This window comes from Corvus brachyrhynchos, unplaced genomic scaffold (genome assembly GCF_000691975.1).
Source record: "Corvus brachyrhynchos isolate BGI_N302 unplaced genomic scaffold, ASM69197v1 scaffold32, whole genome shotgun sequence".
Taxonomy (NCBI): domain Eukaryota; kingdom Metazoa; phylum Chordata; class Aves; order Passeriformes; family Corvidae; genus Corvus; species Corvus brachyrhynchos.
Window position 1 is genome coordinate 15,728,592 of NW_008237919.1, and position 24,128 is coordinate 15,752,719.

General features: G+C 37.7%; 1 protein-coding gene across 2 annotated transcripts in view; it reads right to left on the reverse strand.

The window, feature by feature from the left end:
* Positions 1 to 379: 379 nt before the first annotated feature.
* TRAPPC10 (trafficking protein particle complex 10) overlaps positions 380 to 24,128 on the reverse strand; it is a 28,521-nt gene continuing 4,772 nt past the window's right edge. Inside the window, exons 5-22 of one of the 2 annotated variants that reach the window (XM_017733298.1) lie at positions 23,946 to 24,057; positions 22,728 to 22,975; positions 20,795 to 20,941; positions 18,861 to 18,975; positions 18,284 to 18,360; positions 16,321 to 16,412; positions 14,952 to 15,092; positions 14,032 to 14,144; positions 12,464 to 12,966; positions 9,937 to 10,078; positions 8,526 to 8,693; positions 7,639 to 7,868; positions 6,726 to 6,826; positions 6,246 to 6,372; positions 5,377 to 5,547; positions 3,839 to 4,016; positions 3,251 to 3,445; positions 380 to 2,447 (exon numbers count right to left, since the gene is read on the reverse strand). In XM_017733298.1, coding sequence (XP_017588787.1) covers positions 2,209 to 2,447; positions 3,251 to 3,445; positions 3,839 to 4,016; positions 5,377 to 5,547; positions 6,246 to 6,372; positions 6,726 to 6,826; positions 7,639 to 7,868; positions 8,526 to 8,693; positions 9,937 to 10,078; positions 12,464 to 12,966; positions 14,032 to 14,144; positions 14,952 to 15,092; positions 16,321 to 16,412; positions 18,284 to 18,360; positions 18,861 to 18,975; positions 20,795 to 20,941; positions 22,728 to 22,975; positions 23,946 to 24,057 — 3,099 coding nt within the window. In that variant the 3' untranslated portion in view covers positions 380 to 2,208. The remainder of the gene's footprint in view (positions 2,448 to 3,250; positions 3,446 to 3,838; positions 4,017 to 5,376; positions 5,548 to 6,245; positions 6,373 to 6,725; positions 6,827 to 7,638; positions 7,869 to 8,525; positions 8,694 to 9,936; positions 10,079 to 12,463; positions 12,967 to 14,031; positions 14,145 to 14,951; positions 15,093 to 16,320; positions 16,413 to 18,283; positions 18,361 to 18,860; positions 18,976 to 20,794; positions 20,942 to 22,727; positions 22,976 to 23,945; positions 24,058 to 24,128) is intronic. The other variant, XM_008632839.2, reaches the window with a different exon arrangement.

Here is a 24,128-nt window from a genome sequence, read left to right on the forward strand (position 1 = left end):
ATACCAAAAGTCAGACCTACAGGGCGAAAAGACCCTGCCCAGGTGAAAATCCTCCCCTGGAGCATGCACAGAAAGCAGCTGGGATTACACAATTTGTGTGGAAATTACTAACCATTCATAATAGAGGGGCTGTACTTGGGAGGTTGCTAACACTGAACTGCTGTTTATAAATAACAGCAGGAAAAGTCTGGAGGGGTGTGCTGGATTTGTGGAATACCATGGAGCCTCCAGGATTGTGCAATTCTGAAATAAATAAATAACGTGTGTGTAATTGCACACCAGGTAACAAATCTGGTTTTCCCAGACAACAGCAGCTTTGGTTAAAACAGATGAATCAATCACTCCTCCAGACCAAACAGAACTCACAGCAGTGGAGAAGTTGATTTCTTTTTAAAACATGTATATTTAGAACTGTAACGCTTACAATTTCATTAAACAATCTTAGTACAATGTGTTTAATCTAACAGTATATTACAGAACAATGTGAAAAATGATTTAATAGCAAACCATGAAAATGGAATTAATAATACCTGCAGTGTCAAAGTCACTAACTTGTTACCTTTTCCAGTCAAAGAATCCCAGCAGTCATTCGCACTAAATGATGCTTTGGGTTTTATCCAGAATAAAATGGTATGATTTCCACAGAGAAAGGGCATTCCTTCACAGAAAGAAGATGCATAATAAGAACATTTTCAGCTAGCAGGTCTACTTTATATATCTATTTAGAATTTTTAAATAAAAAATAAATTTAAAAAAAAAAGTATAGACCAGTGCAGGGTGCCTATTCATTTTTCAACTTACTTGTGGTTCTTTTTGAAAAGAGGATTTGTTTTTTATTTCCCCTCTGTAATTTAGCAGAAGAAGAAAAAAATAATAACAATGAATTTGTCTAATGAGCAGCTCCTCACTTTAGTTTTGCTGACAAGTATTTGACGTGGGACTGTTTCCTCTGTGGAGTCTGTTGACAACGCACCATTATAGATCTGCAAGTAGAAAAGGTCATTCTCACATTAAATGCACAAGTTTCAATATCAGAAGCAGGACATCAGAAGAAGTTGTAATTTTTCCAGTCACAGGTGGATTTGCAACATTCACAAAAATTACACTTTTTTTTTTTTTTACATTTTTTGTATTTACATTTCAGATATAAATAATGAAATTCTTTAAGTTACATGTTTTAACTTTGCTTCACGATTATTCTACATCTGCAAGCTTTCCTATATCAAACCAACCTCCTTCTTTCATCATGAATGCACAAGTCTGGCCTCTAATCAGTAATAATTACACTAAGCCTTTATGATGAAAGGTTGACTGTTCAAGTATCACATCATACTGAAATTTTTGCCCCAACTTAAAAACTGGGGCAGCAAACCAAGCCACTTGGAAATGGTAATAAAAGAAATTAATCTGGGAACTCAATAAGCCAAATAATTTATTATTAAATTCTATCAATATCTTTCTTTGGTAAGAAATATGCAAGAGGATGACCCAAAGCCCACCCCAAAAAAAAAAAAAATCATATAGTATGTGACATCACAGTGTCTACTCTGTGAAGGAGAAAGCCTCAGAAAATTAAGGAATTTTGTTCAGTTAAGATTGTTTATAGCAGTAGCTCTTCCATGCATCTAAGTATGCAAATGATGGAAGTTTAATATAAAATTGCAATGGCAGGAATTAACAATGATCAAACAAACAAACAAAATAAAACCAAACCAGAAAAGCAACTGTTACACCAGTGAATGTGCTGTTGTATGCTCTGTTATGTTTCTGGCACATGTGTGAAAAGCCTGTAAATTATTACATAAAAATTCAGGATTTGGATAATTATATCATCCAACTCTACATTCTAAAATATGTAGGAAGCATGAAACAAATCTCTCAGCTGCCCGACAAAAATAAAGAAGTGGTCCAAAGATTTGGATTTTTTGCTTTTTGTTGCCCTGTGTTGTTGTGATGCAGGGATGTGACTGCAGGGAGAAAACCCAATAGCTGACACAAAACATACTAAAGTGGCAATATAAACTAGCTGACACAAGCCTCACTGTACACTTAAATTGATACAATTGTCTGGTGCTTCCATGGCCAGTACACGCCAGTGCCACAGGTCTCCTTGGAGTTAATGTTGCAACGAAGACTGAGCAGGTCATTATCCCATAAAGTGCTTTCATATCCAGTTCCTAACGGGTTCCTGGTCTCCACTCCGAGCTGTCACGTGACGTTGACCTCCAGAACGTGGTCGTCCTTGCTGGGAATGACAAGGATTTGCATCCCTGTGCTGCTGTTGAAGACCTGGCCCGGGGAGAAGGGCTGGAGCCGCGGCATGGGCAGACCCTTGTGCTCCCCACTGGCTGTGGAATGCAGGCTCCCCCTGCTCCTGATGCTGCTGCTGTCAGCCTGCTCATCCACATTCTTGTCCACAGACAGGTTGTCATTTTCAATCCAGCTATCTGTTGGAAACAAAAAAAAACCAACACTTTTATTCTACCAATTAACTTTAACAGGGCATTTCAGAGCCCAGTCAGTCAGCTTAACACATGTTCACAGTTACTGGTCATCTCTGCTGAGGCAACAGTCTGCATGCTTTTGGCCAGCACCAGATGTAACAGAGTGAATTGCTTTCAAAGTAGAATTTCAGCAGCATGACCTCACATCTGTCACAAGCTACAGGGATGGACACTGGCAGCTCCACTGACAAAAGCTATGTTGCTTCTACAAGGGAATTCACACTACAGCTCTGGGACTCCTCAACAGTACAGGTAAATACTCTACATGGCTGTGGTAATTTAAACTCTTCATCTGATCTGGTTTATATGCCACAAATTTTCAGCAGTTCTTTTATTTTGTACTCAATCCCTTGAAAACTGGGAAAAAATTTCAAAGCTAGTGAAGGCACACAATTTACAGAAAGGGAAACTGCAGGATTAGGGGGTTATCGAACAGCTTTCACTTGATTATAAATCCAGTGACAACTAATTTGCACACTAATCTTGAAAGGAAATATAAGGGAACAATGCATTTATTATTCCTCCTCAGCGATTTAGGTGGCAACCCAAATTCAAAGTTCCCATTAGAGCAAGTTTCAAATCAGGACTGTGAGTGAAGGTAACAAAGACACCTATGAGCACCTGGTCCATATATGACCAAGTCCATCTATTGTCAATATATTTCTTGCCTGCTTTTCTCTTTACACAAGAACACAGAGAAAGCAGAGTAATTTCTGTAAGTAGCCATGCAGTCAAAATGGCCTTACCAGCATCAAGCTGCATGGAGTGAGCAGAATGGTGAGGGAGGTATTTAAACAATCTGACATCAGGGAAAGGCAGATACCCAGCAAACAGTGGCATCACTTCCATGTGGACTTTGTGAGTTGCTCGAGGTGCTACAGGCATAGAAATCACTCCAGAGCTTTTTCCACAGACTGCCCAGTTACTACTGTTGTCAACAACTGCAAGAATAAAGGGAGAACACTATAAAGATCTTCTGTGAAAAATGGAGAACCCTCAGGATAGTTTTAGAGCACTTTGAAAATCTGCATTTTAGCAGTATCTAAAAGCCCACCAGCTTTTATGTGTGAAGAGCTTGCAAGGTAAGAAAACAGCCCTACAAAGAAGGGACCATAGTTGGGCCTCATGCATGTATCCATCCAACCTGAAAAACATTTCTATTCCAGTGGAAGGTAGATTAATAAGGAGAAAATAAAATATTCCCTGTCTAGCAAAATGCAAACTGCTTTACTGAGCAGCTGTACCCACAATACTGGAATATATAGCAAGCCTGGCAGATGTCAAGAAAAAATTAGGAGGAAATTTATCAAAATGCTTAAGAAAAATACTCTTACCTTCATACATGAGTTTTGTTGTGCAATATCCATCTGATTCTGTTAATGCTTCATCTCTGTCAACCTCGGAGAGCTCAACAAGCCGGGTGATGGACACCTCTAAGGAGCAGAGCGAGCCTGTTTTACAGTACTCTGCATCCAAGGGTGGGAAGATTTCAGTCTTCACATGGTATAATGTCTGTCAGGAAGAAAACAGTGCTGTTATCAGGAAAAAGGGGGAATTCTACTTGTGTTTAAATTGAACTGGACAGTGGGTACAGTATCAACTTAACTTTACATGTAACAGACACCTCCTGTTAAATCTTCTTAATGTGAGAATCACTTGTAAGTAACGTTCACTTCATTATCTTGCTCAGCTTAGGAAAATCATAGAACATGGAATCCTGGAATGCTGTGCAATAGAAAGGACCTTAAAGATCATCTGGTTCCAACCCACCTGCCATGGGCAGGGACACCTTCCACTAGATCAAATCAAATCTGATTCAATCTATTTTTGATACAAGCAGTGAGAATACCAATTTTTCCTTGACTTCTGTGCTTTAACACAGTCTTTCAATGCTCCTAAATTGACACTAATCTTACTATTTAAACAATTTTTATCAGTTTCTTAGCTCCTCTCTTTACACTACAGAACTAGTTTATCCCTCTTCCTGTCATAGTCCCTGGAATATCAGTGCCCACATTATCGAGCTGATTTTTAATTCCTCCACAATTAAACTTCTGTCAGAAAACCCCCACTGTTTAACATAGGTAGTTGTCTTTAAAAACCCCATGAAGATACTGATAGAGGTGCCAAAAATGATTGTTACATGCCAGTAGGCAAACACCTGAAATAGTGCTCGGGGCCAGTTTGCAATAAGCAGGAAGAAAACACTGAAAACAGACAAAAGGACTTAACAAAACAAAAGTCTTCTCATGATGCTGCTGTTTACCCAAGCATCACAAAGGGTAACACTGAATTTAGAGATGAGATTAAATAATGTTGATATAACTTCCTATTAAATGAATTCTACCTAGCCTATAAGCTTCCTAGTTGATCAAAGGAATTAAAAGTTTATCCATAAAGGGGAAGAAGAACCATTTCAGATAATGGCCTAGAAAACCCTAAATATTTCATCAGAGAAGCTCATCTCAAGCACTACAAAAAACAACTCAGATGCTTTCAATAGCAAAGATATTTTGGAAATTGCAATTTGCTTTGGAGAGCACAATCTTAAGCCAGCAGGGAAAAAGCAGCTCAGTAATCTGCAGACAATCTCCATGGCACCAACCCAAGAAGGTGAAGACAGTAAAAAAATGGAACAAGATTAAGCTCAAGTGTTATGGCCCCCACCACATTCCTATGGCAAGGATATGTTTCCACTGTATCATATCAGGCTGCAGTTCTGTCACTCACAAACTGACTTTCCAATGATTCTAAGTAGGTATCAACCTCATTATATAAACAGAATTCTAATGTATTTCTTGATTTTCCCTTTCCATTTATTAGGAAACCATATTCAGTTGAGATATGCTACCCTATACTTAGGAGTACTTACAAAAAAATTTTCCACTTGGAATTCGTAAGTGAACGGCTTCAGGGTAAGAGACTGTTCTTCAGAGGTAGCTGGACAAAAGCTGACTGAAAACAGGCACTGCAAGGAGAGAGGAAGCTCTTTTGTCCACTTCAATTCCCATACAAAGAATATTGATTGCTTACTGTACACGACCTGGAAGAGAATGTTTAGAGTGTTAGCTCCTTCCTTCCTCTCACAAAGAAGGGGAAATGCACACATGCATATGTTTGTCTGTTCTGACATTGGGACAGTTTATAGAAACAAACTCAATAAAGCATTAGGGAAATATGCAACCAAAATGACTAACAGTGAATCTTTTTCACAATGCACATCTTTTTAAAAAGAAAGGATCCATTTCACTGTCAGAATCAAATGTTTTAAAAGGAAACACTTCACATTCAAATGTGCCTGAAAATATTTTCATCTAAAGTCAAATTTAATAAAATTATAGTATGTTCTTATATACTTTTTCTAGCCACCAAGAATGAACAATTTAATATGTTCAGGCAAGGCTGAAAGAAGCTTCAGGGTTGCCCAGGGAACCTGTGTATGCCCCACATCCCTGGAAGTGTTCAAGGCCTGGTTGGATGGGGCTCTGAGCATCCTGGTCAAGTGGAAGACGTCCCTGCCCAGGGCAGGGGATTGGAACTGAATCATCTTCAAATCCCCTTCCAACCCAAACCATTCAATGATTCTATGGTAAGAAACTGTTCTGCAACTGAACTGGCTTACAGCTATTCCAGTATTTAACTGGAAAACTGTCTCTACCTGATTTTTTTTTTCCTAAAACCCAATAACAAACTGCAACCGTAAGATGAATAAATTCAATAAACCACCAAGTGAATTTTTACCTGTTGAGATGCAGGGTTGAGAGGTACCAGCTGCAAATCTGTACACTCAGCAGAATTTTTTAGGCTGTAGTCTGAAAGCTGGAAACAGAGTTCTGACAAATTCTGTACACAGACTTGCACATATTTCCTGGAAAATACGACACAGTTTGCTCAGTGAAAGCTGAAGAGTTACATTGGAAGAGTCCATGTCCATGAAACAAGGCTGTAAAACATCCTCTTTCATATTAAACAAAACCAAAGAACTACACAGAAACAGCCCAAATGGGTTTATCCCGTGGTCTTACGTCCAAACCCACAAATTTGTTTTATTGTCATGAAAGAACACGAGAGGAGATGCACATGCTTCCAGGGGGGGATACAGTAAAAGCCCAACTTAAATATTTAAAAAAAAAAAAAGGCTGCTATAAATATGAGTTATGAAAGCCAAGCTCCATACTTTGCAAGAAGAAAGAAACAATAAATAAATAATGAGTACATTACCGTTTGCCAGCTGACAACAAGGAATGCTTGGCATTAAAGGGTATGCAGAATGTTAATGCAATAATTGTGGAGTAAATCGACCAAGGACAATCAATGGTCACCTAAAGAAAAAAGGGAACACAGTTCTTATTTGCAATGGTCTTTGGCACTATGATTCTGGTTTTCTTCTCCTTTCTAAGCAAGGCTTTTCTCATCAAGTGTTTATATCTAATGCATCCAGGAGGGGAAGAAATAAAAATAATCAGTATGTAAAAACTAATCTGAAAAAATACAGGGTTTTGTTAGCCTGTGAGTGGGATATGAAATCTCAAAGCAGTGTTTCCTCTAAGAACTGACATACCCAGTTCTGAAGACTATAAATAAAGGAAGGGGAATAGAAGAAAGAAAAGATAAAAGACACCAATGGCATCTTAGCACAAAAACTTGGTAAGGGTCAGTATCAAATAAACTGCTATAAGATCTATTAGTCAAATGTCTTTATAATAATTTAATATATTAAATACAAGCTCAAAATATTTTAAAAAATGAACTTAATGTATAATTGTTTTAATTTGAAGCAGCATACTTGACTTTATCTTTCCCATAAATCAGAAGCTGGAATTGAAAGACCACCATGCCACCTCTTACAGAGACACAGGTACCCTCCATGCTTTGCAAACTGTGTTAAAACACTAAAACTCAGATTACTAGCCAAGGGAACAGTTGACAATTTATTAACTGCAGTGTATATTTCTGGTTATATTTACAATTTCTTTACATTTGTAACATCTGCTATGGTTTTTGCATATACATCTTCTGAAGGAAAGTAAGTTCCAAACAAGCAAGTTCCCCCTCACCACCACTTGTATTTTGTGAAGTGTTTACCCCTGTGATCAAATACATTTCATAATGAAAACTACAAGCTACATCTTACTTTTTGATCAACAGTAGCCATGCAGTTGTCCTGTTTCTGCTTCTCTTTCTTTCTTCTGTGACTTTCTTTATTTGTAGTATTTTCCTTCTCCACTGCAGATTCCGTGGCTGATGGCAAATACATGACTTCTAGTTCAAATTCAATCACATGATATGCAGGAGCCACTGGCAAGCTGATGCTTGTGATCTTTTCTGAAGACTGAATCCTTAACGATGACTCTGAGATCTTTTCTACAGTTGTGTACAAAGGGAAAAAAAGAAATTCATAGAAAAATATGTGGTGCCATAACCACTTCCTAGCTAGGTTTGCAAAAACAGCAATGTGAAACCTTGTTATAAAACTCCACAGTAACCTCTTCAAACTAGCTATAATCTGCACATGTTAAATATTTAACTTCTCAGGAGTAATGCTCTATCCTTCTGAAACTGCAGGAAGGTAACCACTACATTCCACATAATAATTCTCCTTCTAATCTTCAGGAAGGAACTAAGAGGGGAATTTAACAACAAACTTCAAACCAGCTAAAGAGCTACTTTAGCCCATCATATGACACTTAAATAAGTTTTTACAAAGTGAAAGCACCTCGTTAATTCTCATAATTTCACTTCAAGCAACCTTGGACACACACATGCAGCAGCTTCACATGCCTTCTGAATTTCATCAACAAAACTAAAATTGTCCAGCTATGTTTGTAAAAATTCATACTACCATTTTGAGGGTGAAAATTTAAGACATTTCTTGGACTGAAGTACTCAGTTGCAAATCCCTATAATTGCTCTTAATAATGACTACTGACCAACAGTGTCAGTGTTCTTAATATTGCAAGTACAGGCTGCTTCAGAATGACTGAACTCATCAGCCTTTCAAAGATGATTCATTTTTACTACCTGGCTTACCCCTGGTGTTGGAGTAGATCACTGCCTTGCTCTCAGGGTGGTACAGGATGGGCATGGCATCCGCATTGCTGAGCTGCAAAGTGTCCCCGCTCTTCATGGTGTAGTGACCAGTGGTCACTGTGAACTTCACCTTCTGGGGAATGCCAGCCAAAAGGCTTTCTGAAGGACAGAGCAGGAATTGTTAACAGATTCCAGTACACGGTTACAATGCACTAAGGCTTGTTAGCAAGCAGCTGGTCACACACTGGGGTAACTTAAAAGTGTGAGTTTTTGGTGTTATGTGACACATTAAACACAGCTCAGATACAACTTGTGGGGAAAACTTGAGGTTTCAACCTCAGAGCCCAAACCCAATGCATCTTGGATGGCTTAGATGAGCTGGCTCTGCAGCACAGAATTCAGTGAAATACAATACCCCAAAGAATTTACTAAGCTTTTGAAGTCCTCCAGGTTGCAGACAGCTCTGTATTTTCGCATCTGTGATGCCAGTCATACCCACATGCTGTTATTTACATGATTCTATCAGTTTCACAGGGGTCCCAAATTTCATTAATTCCCAATAGGCCTGTCCTTCCTTCACCACACACTGCAACCCCTGTGACTGAAATGACAGCACAGAATTCATATTAACTCCTCAGCTGCAACACTCAATAGCCTGAAAATAAACCACTATTAACTTCCATTTATACACTTTAATAAACACTTAAACACTACAACAAGTAGTGTTCAGCTGTCCCTGAAACCAATGCATGTATTCAGTATTCATTTTTAGTAAGTTTATATTATTATCTCTAGTAGAGAATCCCATTTCTTACTTACTTCTTATAAATATCAAAGGGACTGTAGCATTAAGTTGGGAGGAATTTCTTCACAGAAAGGGAGAATAGGCATTGGAACAGGCTGCCCAGGGAGACAGTGGAGTCATTGTCCCTGGAAGTGTTTAAGGAAAGACTGGATGTGGCACTCAGTGCCATGGTCTGGGTGACAAGATGGTATTTGGCCACAGGTTGGACTCGATCCCAGAGATCTTTTTCAACCTAATTGATCCTGTGATCACAAACCTAACCAGTAAGGAGTTCAGTGAATTACAAATGTAAATATTCCCTGTTAAGCAGTGAGGCAGCTCAAGTCACATCTGGTATTTCAGTGACACTACATGTTCAAGTCAATGTTCAAAAGTGACACTGTGTGTCCAGAGCCAAGCACTGGAATCAGTTGTTCAAAACCAGCCATCACTGGCAGGACAATATGATGGAAAATTGGAAAAGCAAGGTTATATTTTAGACTCAAAATGCAGAGTAAGGCGAACTGAGTAATACTGAAGCCATGAAACACTTTCTCTAATGCCACAGGAGCACGAGAGGAATCATCAAAGCAGCTTCAGCACAGCCACTGTACCTACCAGTCATGGGCTCCACTTTGAGCTGGGGCTCCTGGGAGTACACATCATACTGCACGATTGGGTAGATGTGAAGAAGGACAAACTGCACCTTTCCCACTGAAGTGCACAGCTGCCTGAGCGTGTATGTCCCAGGTTCTTTGGCCTTGGAAGAAAACATTTGAATGGTTTTTTTTTAAAAAATACTTCCAGAACAAACCCTTTACTAAAGACCAGCATGTTTCCATCTCATTTCTATAAGGTACTTTGGATTTGCAAATTAAAACTGCAGATATGTTTTCTGAGTAAATGACAAGATTTGCACAAAGGAGCACCTTTTGCCCCACTGAGATAGAAGCTCTAGAGTGCTGTCTGATTCAAGAGAAAACATCATAATTAACAAGTACTAATAATCAGAACAATTCATGTAGTAGCTATGCTGCATATTTGTTACTTTGGGATGTGTTTTGCCTTGTTTGTTGGTTAGTTCCCCCCAAAGTGCAACATACATGAAAAACCATTATTAAGTACCTAAACAATACCTGTGCTTATTTGGCTAATTCATAAAAACAATTATAAAATCCTACAGCATTTATGTAAGGCACAGCTTTCAGCTCCAGCTACTGATTTCACACATTCCCCACCACACACCCTGAGCCAATGTGTACAAGAAAGTAAAACATACATTTTTCATTTTCAACTCTTCCCATACCTTGAGTAATGGGATTCTGGATGTTTCTCGATAAGATTAAAAACAAAAGGAAATCTGTAACACCTGCTAGTATATTTATTCTTTGCTCTTAGGGACTGCTAGGGAATGGGAAGTGTTTTCTTTTTTTTATGTGTCACTTTACCAAGTATAATACATAAATACCAATGCTGGGTGTAATTAAATAAGTCTACAAGTTATGGAGAAAAGCTGTACCAATCTACATTCAAACCTCATGCAGGTATTTACATAGCAAATCCAGACTGAAATTCAGTATTATGCATTTTGACATTAAAGTCACTACATTTTAGCCCTAAAAAACCAGAAAAGCATGAGTAAAGTAATTCATAATATATACATACTGGTCTAAAGAATTTAGACAATGCTTTCTGATCTCTTTTAAGGCTTGGAAAAAAATACTGGAAGATTGCTGTCAGCATAAATAATGCTAATCTTAAATGTAAGGGCTACAGAGAGGATCAAACTCCCTCTGGATCACAGAAGCACAGTCATTCCTCTTCCTGCAGAAGTGGTGCAATTAAGCATTACTTTAAGAAAATTCAGAAAACAAGTTGCCAGCAGTTTCTATGCTCTGGCCAGCTGTGTAACCCAGTAGAAGTGACACAGTGTATGACTACAATGATAATGGATTTTTAGTAAATATTTTGTAAATACTGCAGCTCAAATCTAGAGACACTTTCATTGTTTTATCTAATAATACACTGTTAAAATTATAACATGCTCAGATTTTCCCTTTAAGGACAGGTAAATCATGCCTTAAACAACTATATTGTGGGATTCACACTGAGTAGTCTTCCCAAGCAAAATTCTTTTCTGGAAGGAAAGGTTGGGAAAATAGGAAAATTATAAATGCAAGGCTGTCCATCCTCCACTGGCCATCAGATGCACAGCAGAACCAGGCAAATTCAAAGCAGAGCTCTATCTGGCTTTTCATTCAGATCTCTTCTGGTGTTTCCAATTGCTTCCTGATCCCACTAAGTCCAAATGCCTGCTCAGTGCAGTCCCTAACAGCTTTCCTCTAGTAATGCTCCTTTATCTGAAATCCAGTTTTACATACATGTTAATTAATTTTACAGAAAACAGCATTTCCAGACACCAAGGCCTCTGACATGTCAAAATCCCATTAACTTGTCCCAATACTTTGAAAGGATGAGAAACCTCAGAAATTAGGTTAGTAAGTAGTTCAAATGACATTACTGCCATTCCACAGATGATAACTAATAACTAATTAGTTAGTTAACTTAGATGATAAGATGACTAATGGGGACAATTTTAATTCTAACATCTTCTAAATTCAAATACTTGTAGCTGATCTCAACTTCTTATAGGAAGGTTTACTACATCCACCAAGTGAAAAATTATTCTACCACCCTCTGCAGAGAAGAACAGGCTGTCAACCAAATTTAACCACACAATCACTTACTAAAGGGCTAGAAAAAGAATCCACATCAAAGCTTTTAGACATTATTCTGAATGAGCTCAACAGTGTATGCAGACTTCATGAGCAGTACATTATATTACATATAAATTTATCTGTGTAATTTTTGGCAGCAATAGTCAAGATATTTAAAATAAGTTTAGGAAGGCTGACTCAAATGATTTCAAGTAGAAGAATCATCTGTAGGTTTTAGCATAAATACAACAGCAACCTTGCAAGGGAAATGATGGTGCAGAACAACAAAAAGCTGTTAAGGGGAATGGATAATCCAAGTATAACAGGAAGCAATACAGGCACCACTCACCCGCACAACGCCCTTCCTCCGCCACTCTTTTTAATTTTTCCTTCACGAGTGCTACAATCACCCAGCTATGAAAACATACCTGAATATTGAAGGTTATTTTATTGTCCCCTGGTTCCAGTGTCAAGTTGTTGCACTTCAACACATGAGCCCCATCTTCCAAAGTGAGCCCCGAGGGCACGTCCAGGGAAGTGCTGCTCTCCTGCCTCCGCAGCAGCATGTGCTTGTTTTTGCAAAAAAAAAAGGAGTTGTCTGAGGGGCTCCGCTCGTACATCTCACACAGCTCCAGGGCTGGCAGGTTGTTTCTTGACAAAGGCAGGCCTGCAATTTCATTTGGGAAGCTGATGACACCGTTGGAAGTTTTGTGCTTGGTGAGCCACTCGGCTGTTTTCCTGTAGCTGTTCTTCTCAATGCTGAAGTGAACATGGATGGCAACCTGGTCCACCCGGACAGGGATGGGCATTTGGCTCAGCAAAGTCAACTCAATGCACAACTTTCCACCCACGTGGACAACAGCATTTGGAGGGTCAAAATGCAGAGTTTTCAGCTGGGCAAAGGAGTGCATAGGCAAAATAACCTTTTGACCTGGAAAGATAAAAACAGGGATTTTATTATTCTCCAGTTTTATTATTCTCCAGTGCTGCTGGAGATGAGCAAATCTTTTCTCTTAAAAATTGAAACCCTCGAATTAAATGGATCAACAACTTTTCACAACGAATCATTTCACAACAAATCAATGCTTTCCAATTTTTTATCTTGCATGAGACTTAAAGATGCTGAGATTTGTTTTCCAACAGTTACTTCGACTACAATTTCTACATCCAGGCTATTAAAACCAACTGAATTAAGAGAGATTGTCCAAGCAGAAGTTGAACATTTCACTAGTACAGAACACAGCAGCATTAAGTGACAAACTTCCCAGAGCTTGTACAAGTTTCAGAAACTAATAATCAGGCTGGCACCTTGAGCCAGCAGCTTTACTATGAAAGGGGTTTTCATTCTCTTTTCTGCATTCCAAAAATAACTCTGAGACAGTACCAAAAAATTAATTAAGAATCAAGTCTGAAGTAACATATTACTTATGGTACATCTATTCATTAAGAAAAAATGTCTGCATAAAAATAAGCAGTCTTCAGATCTACAGGAAGTACTCCCTAAGAATTTGAATTATGATTAATATCTGTCAAGAAGGTAGTACAGAAGCAGCATGAAGAATAAAGACAGGAAATAGGATGGACAAAATAATAAGCTGCAAGTGGTTGGGAACAGATCTAACATCAAAATCCAGGAAGTACCATCACAGAGCTGCCACTTGCATGCCAGCAATGAGAGACAAAGATAGGTTAGGAATTGAAAAAACCCAACACACAATAAATTATGGGCTGTTAAAGCAGAGAAATATAGCTGAATGAAAACAAAGACTTTGCAGTATTCAGGATGAACATGTTAATTACCCTTTCATCTCTGACTATTCTTAACTACTGTAGATTTATAATTGGAGATCACAAGTTTAGAAAGAATAATAAAATAATAGAAATACAAATAACAAAAAATAGAAATAATAACAAAATAATGAACCCAAAAAAAAAAGGCCTCCCTGTCTACCTTTAGGGAACAACCAGATGCTTAAATTTTAAGACCCAGACTTACCTTGGTTCTCTGCTTGCTGATTGGCAAAATCTAGTATTTCTTGGCAAAATCTTTTGCGTTCCTCTTCTGTTAGGTGATTATCACCAGCTAAAAGGCTGCTTGTTTGGAGATAACTAATGAAGTTAAGGAACCACGAGGTAGAAACCCTAAAACAAGACATTCAAGTACTGCTTTTCTGATCTTTAGAGACAAGACCTGCTGTTATCATCACACTTTTCCACTAGACAAGAAACAATTGAAGATTTACCATTTTCTGAGAGTATTGCAGAATCCCAATACTTCTTTTGCATACGTACTAAAAATATGATCCATTATTAACCAGTGCAATCTTGCCTCATCTAAAAAGATTCACGAGCATAGAAAATTCATTATTTGACAATAATAAATGCAGTGTGCAAGTTCAAGACACAGTGTCTTGCATTACACTGCCCAACATTTAGCACTAAATAATCTTGAGTATTCTATTTTATTCCAATGTACCTAACTGAGAATCTGCCAGCTGTTACAGCATCACTTCCATAACCAAGTCATAAGACATTCTTTACAATTTTAAGTGCTGGGGATATAAATGATCACTTGAATATTTAGCTAAGAATGCAACAGAACTGGCTCAGATTCTTTATGAGCATTTGCACTGAAGCAGAAAAATCTAAGCATGTTTAAAAGTGATGTGAGAATTTGCAAAGGAGGCTGACACGTATAATGTGTGCCTTGTTCTAAAAGCACACAAACCAACAAAAAATCAGCACAACAGAACAACCCCCAAAATACACTCTACAGTATCAAATAACTCAGCTGTCTCAGCTCAGACTCAGAGCAGTCTCTGCTGTTAAATAAAAGTTAGAGATATGTCAGAAAAATAATCCCAAGCCTCATTTTCTCCAGTTTTGATTGTTCTGGATCTGCATTTTAGAGGATACTTTTCTATCTGCCCAAGCTGTTTCTGACATTCAGCCAGCTGCTTCCTCGTGTGTGTGACCAGCAGTGCCCAGCCCTCAGCAAGGTAGGTTTTCAGTGCTCCTTGAAGATACACCTCTGCCTTCTGGGGACCTTTCTTCCTCCTTGGAAAGTAAAGAAATGAGCACAGAGCAATGTAAGAAACTTTTCAGCCATGAAAACTGTCTACATCTTCTCTCAAAGTGGTGATGGGGGAGGAAGACCAAGTAAATGCAGGACAAACTGCAGTGAACCACTATGATCTTTAATTTTCTGGTAACAGATAAACATATGGGCCTTCCATTACTGCAATTCCCTTAAGCAAGTAGAACTGCAATTAACGTCAATATTCCAAGTCAATGAAAGGCTTTATATCCAGATGTATACCAAGTTAGAGGAAATGAGGTGAAAATACCTCCCACAAATGAAACAAAAGCCATCTAAAGCTTCCGACAGTTAACTAAAAATTTGCTTACTCAAAAATTCTAAAGCAGAAAAAAACTTCAATGAAAATTTTATCACCACACAGCAGTTCCATGGCAGTATTTAAACCTAACATTATTCCCTCAGCTGAAAATTTAAGTTCATTTAGGAGAGTCTGTTGCAACTTGGAGATCAGACTGCTTAAGCAAACATTGGTAGGAAGCATGCCCTAACATATTTTCCAAAAAAAACCCCAAAGTCTTCTAAATAAGAAAAACAAAAAACATTATTAAGTACCTAAACAATACCTGTGCTTATTTGGCTAATTCATAAAAACAATTATAAAATCCTACAGCATTTATATAAAAACAAAATGCAAGAGGTTTTCTCAGTGGATTTTAACAAGAGAGATAAACACAAAAAACCGTATTTGGAAATCAGGAATAAAATCACTGTTTCACAGGAGGGGAAACAACCACTTTGCAATGATAACCTCAAATATGAAACGGATTACTCTCTAAAGACATGTTTTTTTTGGCTTTTTTTTAGATAGATGCAGTCCATATATGTAGTTAAGATAACTCTGCATTTACTATAGCCTGTTCCCTAAGGAGGCTTCTGACTTGTTTTGAAGTTTATATTTATCTTTCCCACCCTTTTTTCCCAAGAATAAGAAAGGATCAAGCTAAAGAACATAGGATAGTTAAAGGTAAGAGTACAAAATCACAAGATGAGAATTAAAATTTGTTAAAGATTGCTAGTTTTTTGTTTGTTTTTCTTTTCTCCTGAAATACAACCTGAAATAGGGTTTGTTTACATTTTAAAAAATACTTTTTAGAATTCCTTTTTAACTACAGCATATCTTCCTCAGGGATAATATTCAAACTTTTCAAAGGCAGTGCATTTAAGACATTTTAAAGAGTCATTTACATATAAAACTCTGCCAAGTCCTTTCCCACAAGCTTAGCTGAGCGAATTCTTCCAATATTTGTGTACATTTCAATGGTGGCATGGGACAGATCCTGTTTAAAAGAAAAGAAACCATTATAAGCTTTATGCATTTTTAGCAGCTATATGGTATTTCACACAAACTCATAGCCAGTGACTCTGTTACTGCAACAAAATGCCCAGAATGAGTCCCATTTGCCCTGAGCACACAACACACAGCAGTTTGTAACAGGTCACCTTCACTCCTCCTGCACTTGGTCATTATCCCATATCTGTAAATGCTAATTTATAATCAGAATAATTATTTTCACAAGAGTGCCTTAAAGGAATTTTGCTTGCATTCCCAAATTGAAGTGTGTCCCTCATCTTTAGGAGTAATTTCCTATGCAGCCACAGTGTCCAAGTGTCACCTTCTTCCCCCTGCTCACCTTCCTCCCCTTGCCCTAAGCTTTAATAACAGCAGCAAACCTTTCTCACAAAATTAGCAGTTACAACACACATTGACTGTATTCAACCACCCAACTTCTTTCCAAAGTCCAAAATAACCTCTGGCCAGATAAATAAAAATATAAAAAATACATCGCATCATGACAGCACAAAGGGGAATGGCTTCAAACTGAGATTTTTTTTTTTTTAAATGCAAATAAATTATCTTAGCTGTGTCTGGAATTTTTAACTAATTCTATGTTCTTCTCCACTGAATACAGGACAAGATTGGATTAAATATGGGTATGCATAAAATGTACATATTTACGTGACAACTACAGAGAAAACAATTTTTTATAGTGCATCTGACATCTGAATTTCCATTGCATAGAAGTGCAGTCATAAATACAAAGAGAAATGGCAATTCCTCTGGCAAACACTACAGATCCCACTTAGTTCCTTATATTTAAGAAGTTACTGCTGGGCTTAGCAGAGACTTCAGGTGTATATTGGAACTGAATTTGTAAGAGCAACTAGCAACTCTGAAGATTTTAATTTTGATCCAGCTACACAACTAGTCCTAAATAAATGAAGAACAAAAGTGAAACCCAGTATCTTCAGACAAAATGTTTTGAGATTTTTTTCTTTTGATAAAACTTTGCAAAATTAACTATCAAATAGTTTTCTTGTTAAAAAAAAAAAAAAAAAAATTTCCTTCCAGTTTTCCCCAGAAAACCTTATTGGCAGTACTGCAAATCTGAGAAATTTTAACAGAAAATTATTTAAGGAAAAAAAACCAAAACAAAACAACCCAACAAAATCTGTCAAACCAAGCACCCCCAAAAATCAAACACATTCTTGTGACAGTCAAGGTTTTTTTGCTTCATTTAACAATCTTCTATTTGAAAAACAGAACCAGCAAAACAAAAAAAACCTGAAATCATTACAGTGGCTCCTCAGCAGGGGAGCTGTCAGGAAATAAAGACGCACAACATTAGAATACACATTGTGCCTCAATCCATGCCAGGTACAACCCTATTATCCACAGATGTCCCACAGTTTATATAAAAAAATAAATCAAGAGTAGAACTTTAATCATGTAATACTCGTTGCAAAATGCAAGCCCAAATCATTTAAAAGGAAGCTGAATTCACACATCAATATTCTTCTGGGAAAAATTCAGTTAATTCTGAATTTGGGATAGCAGAACATGATAGGCATGACATTGGCTTTTTTAATATCTCAGTATATATATACCTACAGATAATAAGTTCCAGCTCATAACTGTAAATATTAAAGTTAATGCAAATATTTGAAACTTGGGGCCCCTACAGGGTTCTAGCTGTGAAACAAATCAGCCTTGCTGTGTTCAGTATGCAAGAAATAACCTTTGATACCAAAATATGGAAATACAGATTTATGTTCTCAATTCATCTTCTCAGGCTTGAAAACTCTGGCCCTATTCAATGCACAATGGAAACATGCAAAACCACTATAAATAAGCAAAACTCATACTTACTAAGTAGTGTTTTTCAAAAGCTTCTACAGATGATAAGGCCTCTTTGAGTTTCTTGTAAGGGCTCTGTGATGCATTGGCTTTAGAAAAAAGCAGAACAAGAGGTGTCACTTATAAATGCATTCTTAGAAGAGTCTGTATGCACCTCATACCACCCCATCCCTGCTTCTTCTCCAGTAGAAAGTGGAGAGAAAACTAAAAACTAGTATCACTTTGTAGCTCCAGGTGCAGGTTATCTATTTGCACCTGAACAAGCACGCTCTATTTGTTTTTCAAATAATTTTATTTTAAATACTTGTCTGAAAGCATTAAGAACTTAATTTAAATCCAGTGCTGTTCAAGACCATTTACCTAAATGCTGATAAGTGGAGCATCAGTGGAAAACTTACACTTGCAACAGTAAGGAGATGCATTGGTAATTTAAAATGCTAAACACATATTAAAGAAACCTCTAAGAGATAAAGTTCTATCAGCATGTGTATATATAAATCTACAGGAATACTTGAAAATTCTTATTACTGATGCATTTATATGCTCTGTATTTAAGACAATGTCAGCTATCCTACATTCCTGGTAGTACCTGTTTCAGGGCGTTCTGCTCCCAGCCCTGCCAACAGATCCACAGTCCTGTTAAGGTCTTCTGAATTGGGTCCCTTCTCTGATACAAGTCCACACAGGTAACCCAGAGATTTTAACTAGAAGAGAAACAAGATGCTTGCTTACAATAGGCTATAAAATCAATATAAAACCCCTCTTATTCTATTACATGGTTCCATTTTCATTGCTTTCATATTATGCTGCTTACAGGATCTCAAAATTAACTGTTATTCTCAGAGTATAAATTAATTTAATAAAGAATTAAATTGCATATAAGTTACTGACTCAAATATTGGAACATGTGCCTGTACACACAGATCCCTCCATGCACAACACCTAATCTGAGTAAATCCTTCTGGTTTTCAATACAAACACAAACAAAGCTCAAGATGTTCAGCAGCTATGACCAAGGATTATTTCTAATAGCTGCGTCTATATTTTTGAAAAATGTATAATCAAGAAAAGCACTCAGTAGAGTGATTAGGCAGCTTGCAAATCCACCTGAAGTATTGTATTCAGGTGAAAACCTTCCTGAAAAAGAGATCAGCACATCTAACAGTGTTAATAGAGTTAACTACCATAAAACCCCTTCTAGACAGCAGCTGGTGGCTCAACACCCAGAATTAAAGAAGCTCTTGTCTACTGGCCGTTTGGTTAATTTACTTAGAAAACTCAATCAGCCATAAAGGTAAGCCCACAAAAGAATAAAGGTCTCAGCTTGTCACATTACTCCACACCATAAAAAATGGGGATGGACATTAACTTTTTTTTTGTAATTTATTTTTAACTCCACTTAATTTTGTCGCTAGTTGCTAAATTTCTTCATTCAGTCAGTTCCACCTTACTGCTACTCATTATCCTAAAATTCTTCCCTTTACCCTTTGTGTTAGAAAAATGATGGATGGGAGAAACATTTCCAACTCAGGCTGGAAATTATCTTCCATAAAAACATCTAAGGAGCATGGGAAGAATCTGATGCACCAATTGCCATTTTAAACAATTCTTTACCTCCTTTATTCTGATCTCCACCCCCCTCCTTTTTTTTAGAAATAATTATTCAAGGTGAAATTGTATTTCTCTGCTTTTGTAATAAAACAAGGGTCAGTTAGAGGATTCTTAAGTCTACTGAAATATGAGCAAACTATGATTAAAATAAATAGCAAATATACTACAGGCTATGCCCACAAGAGGATGAATGTATGCTGGTCTTCAAAAACATCCACAAAGACCTCAGCAGGTTATTCCAGTAGTTCCTGGAGTTTACCTTCTTTCTAAAATGTTCTTCAACAGTGGAAAGCAGCAGCAACCTCAAACATTATCTCTTTTATAGAAACTTGGAACTTGACAAGTTAGGGAAGCAGTTTAACCAAACTGAAAAGGTCACTTTACAACATTTATAGTAAAGGCTGGTGACAGAAAAAATGGAAATTACTTGCCTCTTTCACAAGCCACCAAGGGTAACACCTTCAATGAAGGTGGGGTCTATTACTGCTGTAATAACATACTGGAGAAATAGTGAACTGTGTAAACACACCGCTGTAATCTCTATTTTTATGGTAAATGCATCCAAATCTGGGCATTTTTTCTGCTGTATCTGAAATTCACATGCTCTCCCTCTCAGTCAACATGGACTGAGCTCATTCTGGAGTTTAAGCAAACCAGTGATTAATTATCAAATTAGTGGTGAGGAAGGGGGGGGGCTAGAAAAAGAGGTGGACAAACCCTTGTTATTCCCGGGCCTCAAATGACAGAGGAAAAAGTGGCTATAAACATGGATGTCTCACCTAGACTAGACTCAAGACAATGTACAGAACCCAGTATTAAATTCCACAACAAAAAGGACAAAATCTGTTCCAGGGAAACAAATTTTCTACTTCAACACTGTAATACCACCACCCCAACACATCATTCACTCACCTTCTCAGTGGCATAGCTCCACAGGCCAACTGTGTGGGAAACATTTGCATCTATTTGAGCCCTATCACAGCAGCCTTCTATTCTCTGTAAGACTTCCAAGCAACTCAAAAACACCCAGCAATCCAAAGCTCCAGGAGGAACTGAGACCTGGAGGTGAACAGATAAAATTAACTGGGAAATAAAGCATAGTCAGATGAGAAAATACTTCAGCAAAAGTGCTTTTCTTGATACAACACAGCAGAACCTCTTGGAAGAGCTTACTCTATGAGTACACAAAGCACAGCCCGACTCTTGCTGCCTCCTGAATAATTTATATATATTAGTTCATGAAACATATTAACTAGATTTGATACATTCATCAAGATGCAAGAGAAGGAAAGGAAGACTAATAGGTCTTGGAAAAATTCCAAGTCTGAAAACTCAGCTTAAGGAAAACAGAGTTAGGAAAAATTTCTGTAAGTAGACTACTACTTTCCAAAGGAGACATCGGTTCTAACTGAGACTGAAATTAAAAATACAGTAAGTGTTAAAAACCTGGATAAAACAGATTAGTCTCTAAGATTCCTTCACAAAAATAAGCTTATTCATCAAAGGATAAGACATCTGTCATGGACAACTAATTAAAAAATGGAGATGAAAAACAAATAAACAAAGAAACACATAGAAAAAGAGAAAGATAAAGACAAGAGAGTCTGATACTAGAATATTTTCAAGAATTAAGATAAAGATGAACGTAACTAAAGATATGGAATATAGACACAATAATGGCATCTCAAAATCCTGTTAATTACCAATGAAAAAAATATTCTTTTTAGAAAGACTATCAAAGTCCTAAACCCCATAATAAACTAGGTGACTAATGGGATATGAAAGTTCAAAGTATGAGCACCATGCACTTGAAGAAATAATAAAGATCTGAATTCTGAAAGAATTTTCAGGAATACAGAGACCCTAAGAACAGAGTAGTTGGGATTTCTGCTGTGTGTTCAGTGGTGTCAAGCCACGTTAAGAGGTTTGCCTGCATTAGGAAAAGGATCACAACAGGGATAAGTACATGCTGTGCACAATGAAGTGTCACTGTCTCTCAGAACACTGCATTCAGTTTGGATCACCACAGCAAGACAGGAACAGCAGAAATAAGAGACAGTGCAGAGGAAAGCTCCAAACATTGGGGGCACAGGGCAGACCTGGAGTGCAGCAAAAGGGGAACTGTAGGAAGTACCTCCAGAGATCTAGAAGTCTGCATTTTGGAAAAAAAAAAAAAAAACAACACACCACAAAATGTACACACAAGTCATACTATCTGTGGGAATTACACATTAGTTTTAGAACACATGAAGGTGTCAGCAAAGCATCTGAAGCAGATTTGCAGTTTTTAAATGCAGATGGAACTTAGTACCACAATGTCAGACAGGCAAAAGGTAGCAGCTGCTGTTATAACGGCACAGATAAAACTAACAGAGCACCCATGGGGTCAGGACATGAGCAAGTCACAAAATTATATTCAGAAATAATCTCTTCTTTTTGTTACAGAGGATTAGCCTGCATAACAGCATAATAACCACTCTCCCTTATTTCCTTTGATACAACACTGCTATAAATTATGGGAACTACAGTTCAACAGATTGGTAATAAATCCATGAAAGAAACAGACAAATGACTACCAATTTAGAAAAGTTAACTTTTCAGGTGAAGACTAAAATACTTTAACTAAACAGATTTGCTTCTCAGATGTGATGTCTCCAAATTTCTTGCCAAAGACATCCTCATGATGACACAATCAACTGCAGCCCAATTGTTATTACAGCATCATTTTGTAACTCCCAGCCACTGCTTACTGAACGCTGGTCACCGACAGCTAAACTTGAAACATCTTGTTAGATCATCACTGGATAAAATCATTCACATAATGGAATAGATGACACTGACTCACTTCCAGTAGCTTGAGTTCTTGCACACAGTTGTGAAGAAGCTCCAGTGCTCTCTGGGAAACCTCCCATGGCCTCTGCAGGAAGATTAACAAGGTGCACTGACGAGAGAACAGGTAACTGCGCAGGTCCAGCAGTGTTGCCTCTTGGTTCTGAATGAGCTCTCTCTTCTCCATGTCTATTGGTTTCCGCAGAATTAAACCATTCCAGCTCCTCACTGGCTGGCAAAAAAACGTCAGCCAGTTTGCACCATCTAAGTAAACAAAGTTAATATCCAAGAATCAACCACTGCTTTCTAGGAAAGCATCTTCATCCTCCCTCCAGAGGCTGTGAGCTGCCTTAGTCCTTCCCAAGTTTATCACATGGATAAATGACTTCATGTCTTAACTTCAAAAAGCAAAACAAAACACCACCAGAACTTCCACAGTGAGGTAAGATAACTGAATTCCACAACACTGTATTACCATGGGCATTTTGTCTTAATTGTATGTGCAATTGTTTGGCAATCAGTTTGTTCTTTATTTCTTAGCTATTAAGCCTACCTGAAGTTCAAAAAAAACCAAACTTTATCTGCTTAAGTATTTCTTACTCAGCCATCACGGATGGATGTGCCCCCACTTCAGGTATTGCATTGGGTTCAGTCAGCACAAATCTATTCACTGCAATTACTCCTGCACTACATTTTCACCAGATTCATAAAACCTACCTGATTAAAGCTGTTATATAACATCATGTGCTTTAGCTCATTCAAACAGTTTAAAGCTATTTGATACTTCTAGCACAGTAGTTTTTCTCAAAAATGAAGTTAAATCTTCTGTAGTGCAGATTAAGCACCTACTTCTATTAAGTTTTGCAGTGATTACCAAACATCTCGTGTAATTTGAGGCAACACTGAATGCACTTTTCCAGGAAGCTCTTTAGTGAAAAACCTAGCAGTGAGCTGTAAAAACAGCAGCTGCATCTCAGCCAGATCAACACTTGTGTAATTTCGTAGTTCAGGGCTCTGGTTGTAACAATCATCCCATTAGAGCAAAACACAGGTTTTTATTAAAAATTGCTTCTAAGACTCAGAGAGCAGAAACAACACTTGAGGTTGCACACAGCATAAAACGAGCACAAACTGCATAGTGCAGCCTCACTGTGACTGCCCAAAGCACAGGGCTGCTCAGCACAGTGAAGGAGTTCATACACTCGACATTAATTTCACATTTTCAGACACTTACCACCAGCCCCGAAGTTGACAACATACTGAGAGAACAAGGCATCCAGTTCATCATACTGCACCAGTGCATCCTCAAACTGCTGCAGCATCTCAAAGACAAAGGCCAGCTCTTCCTTTTGGCACACAAGCAATACAGGGAGTATGTTACTGACATTATTCACACTGGTATTATAACGTGTCCCCA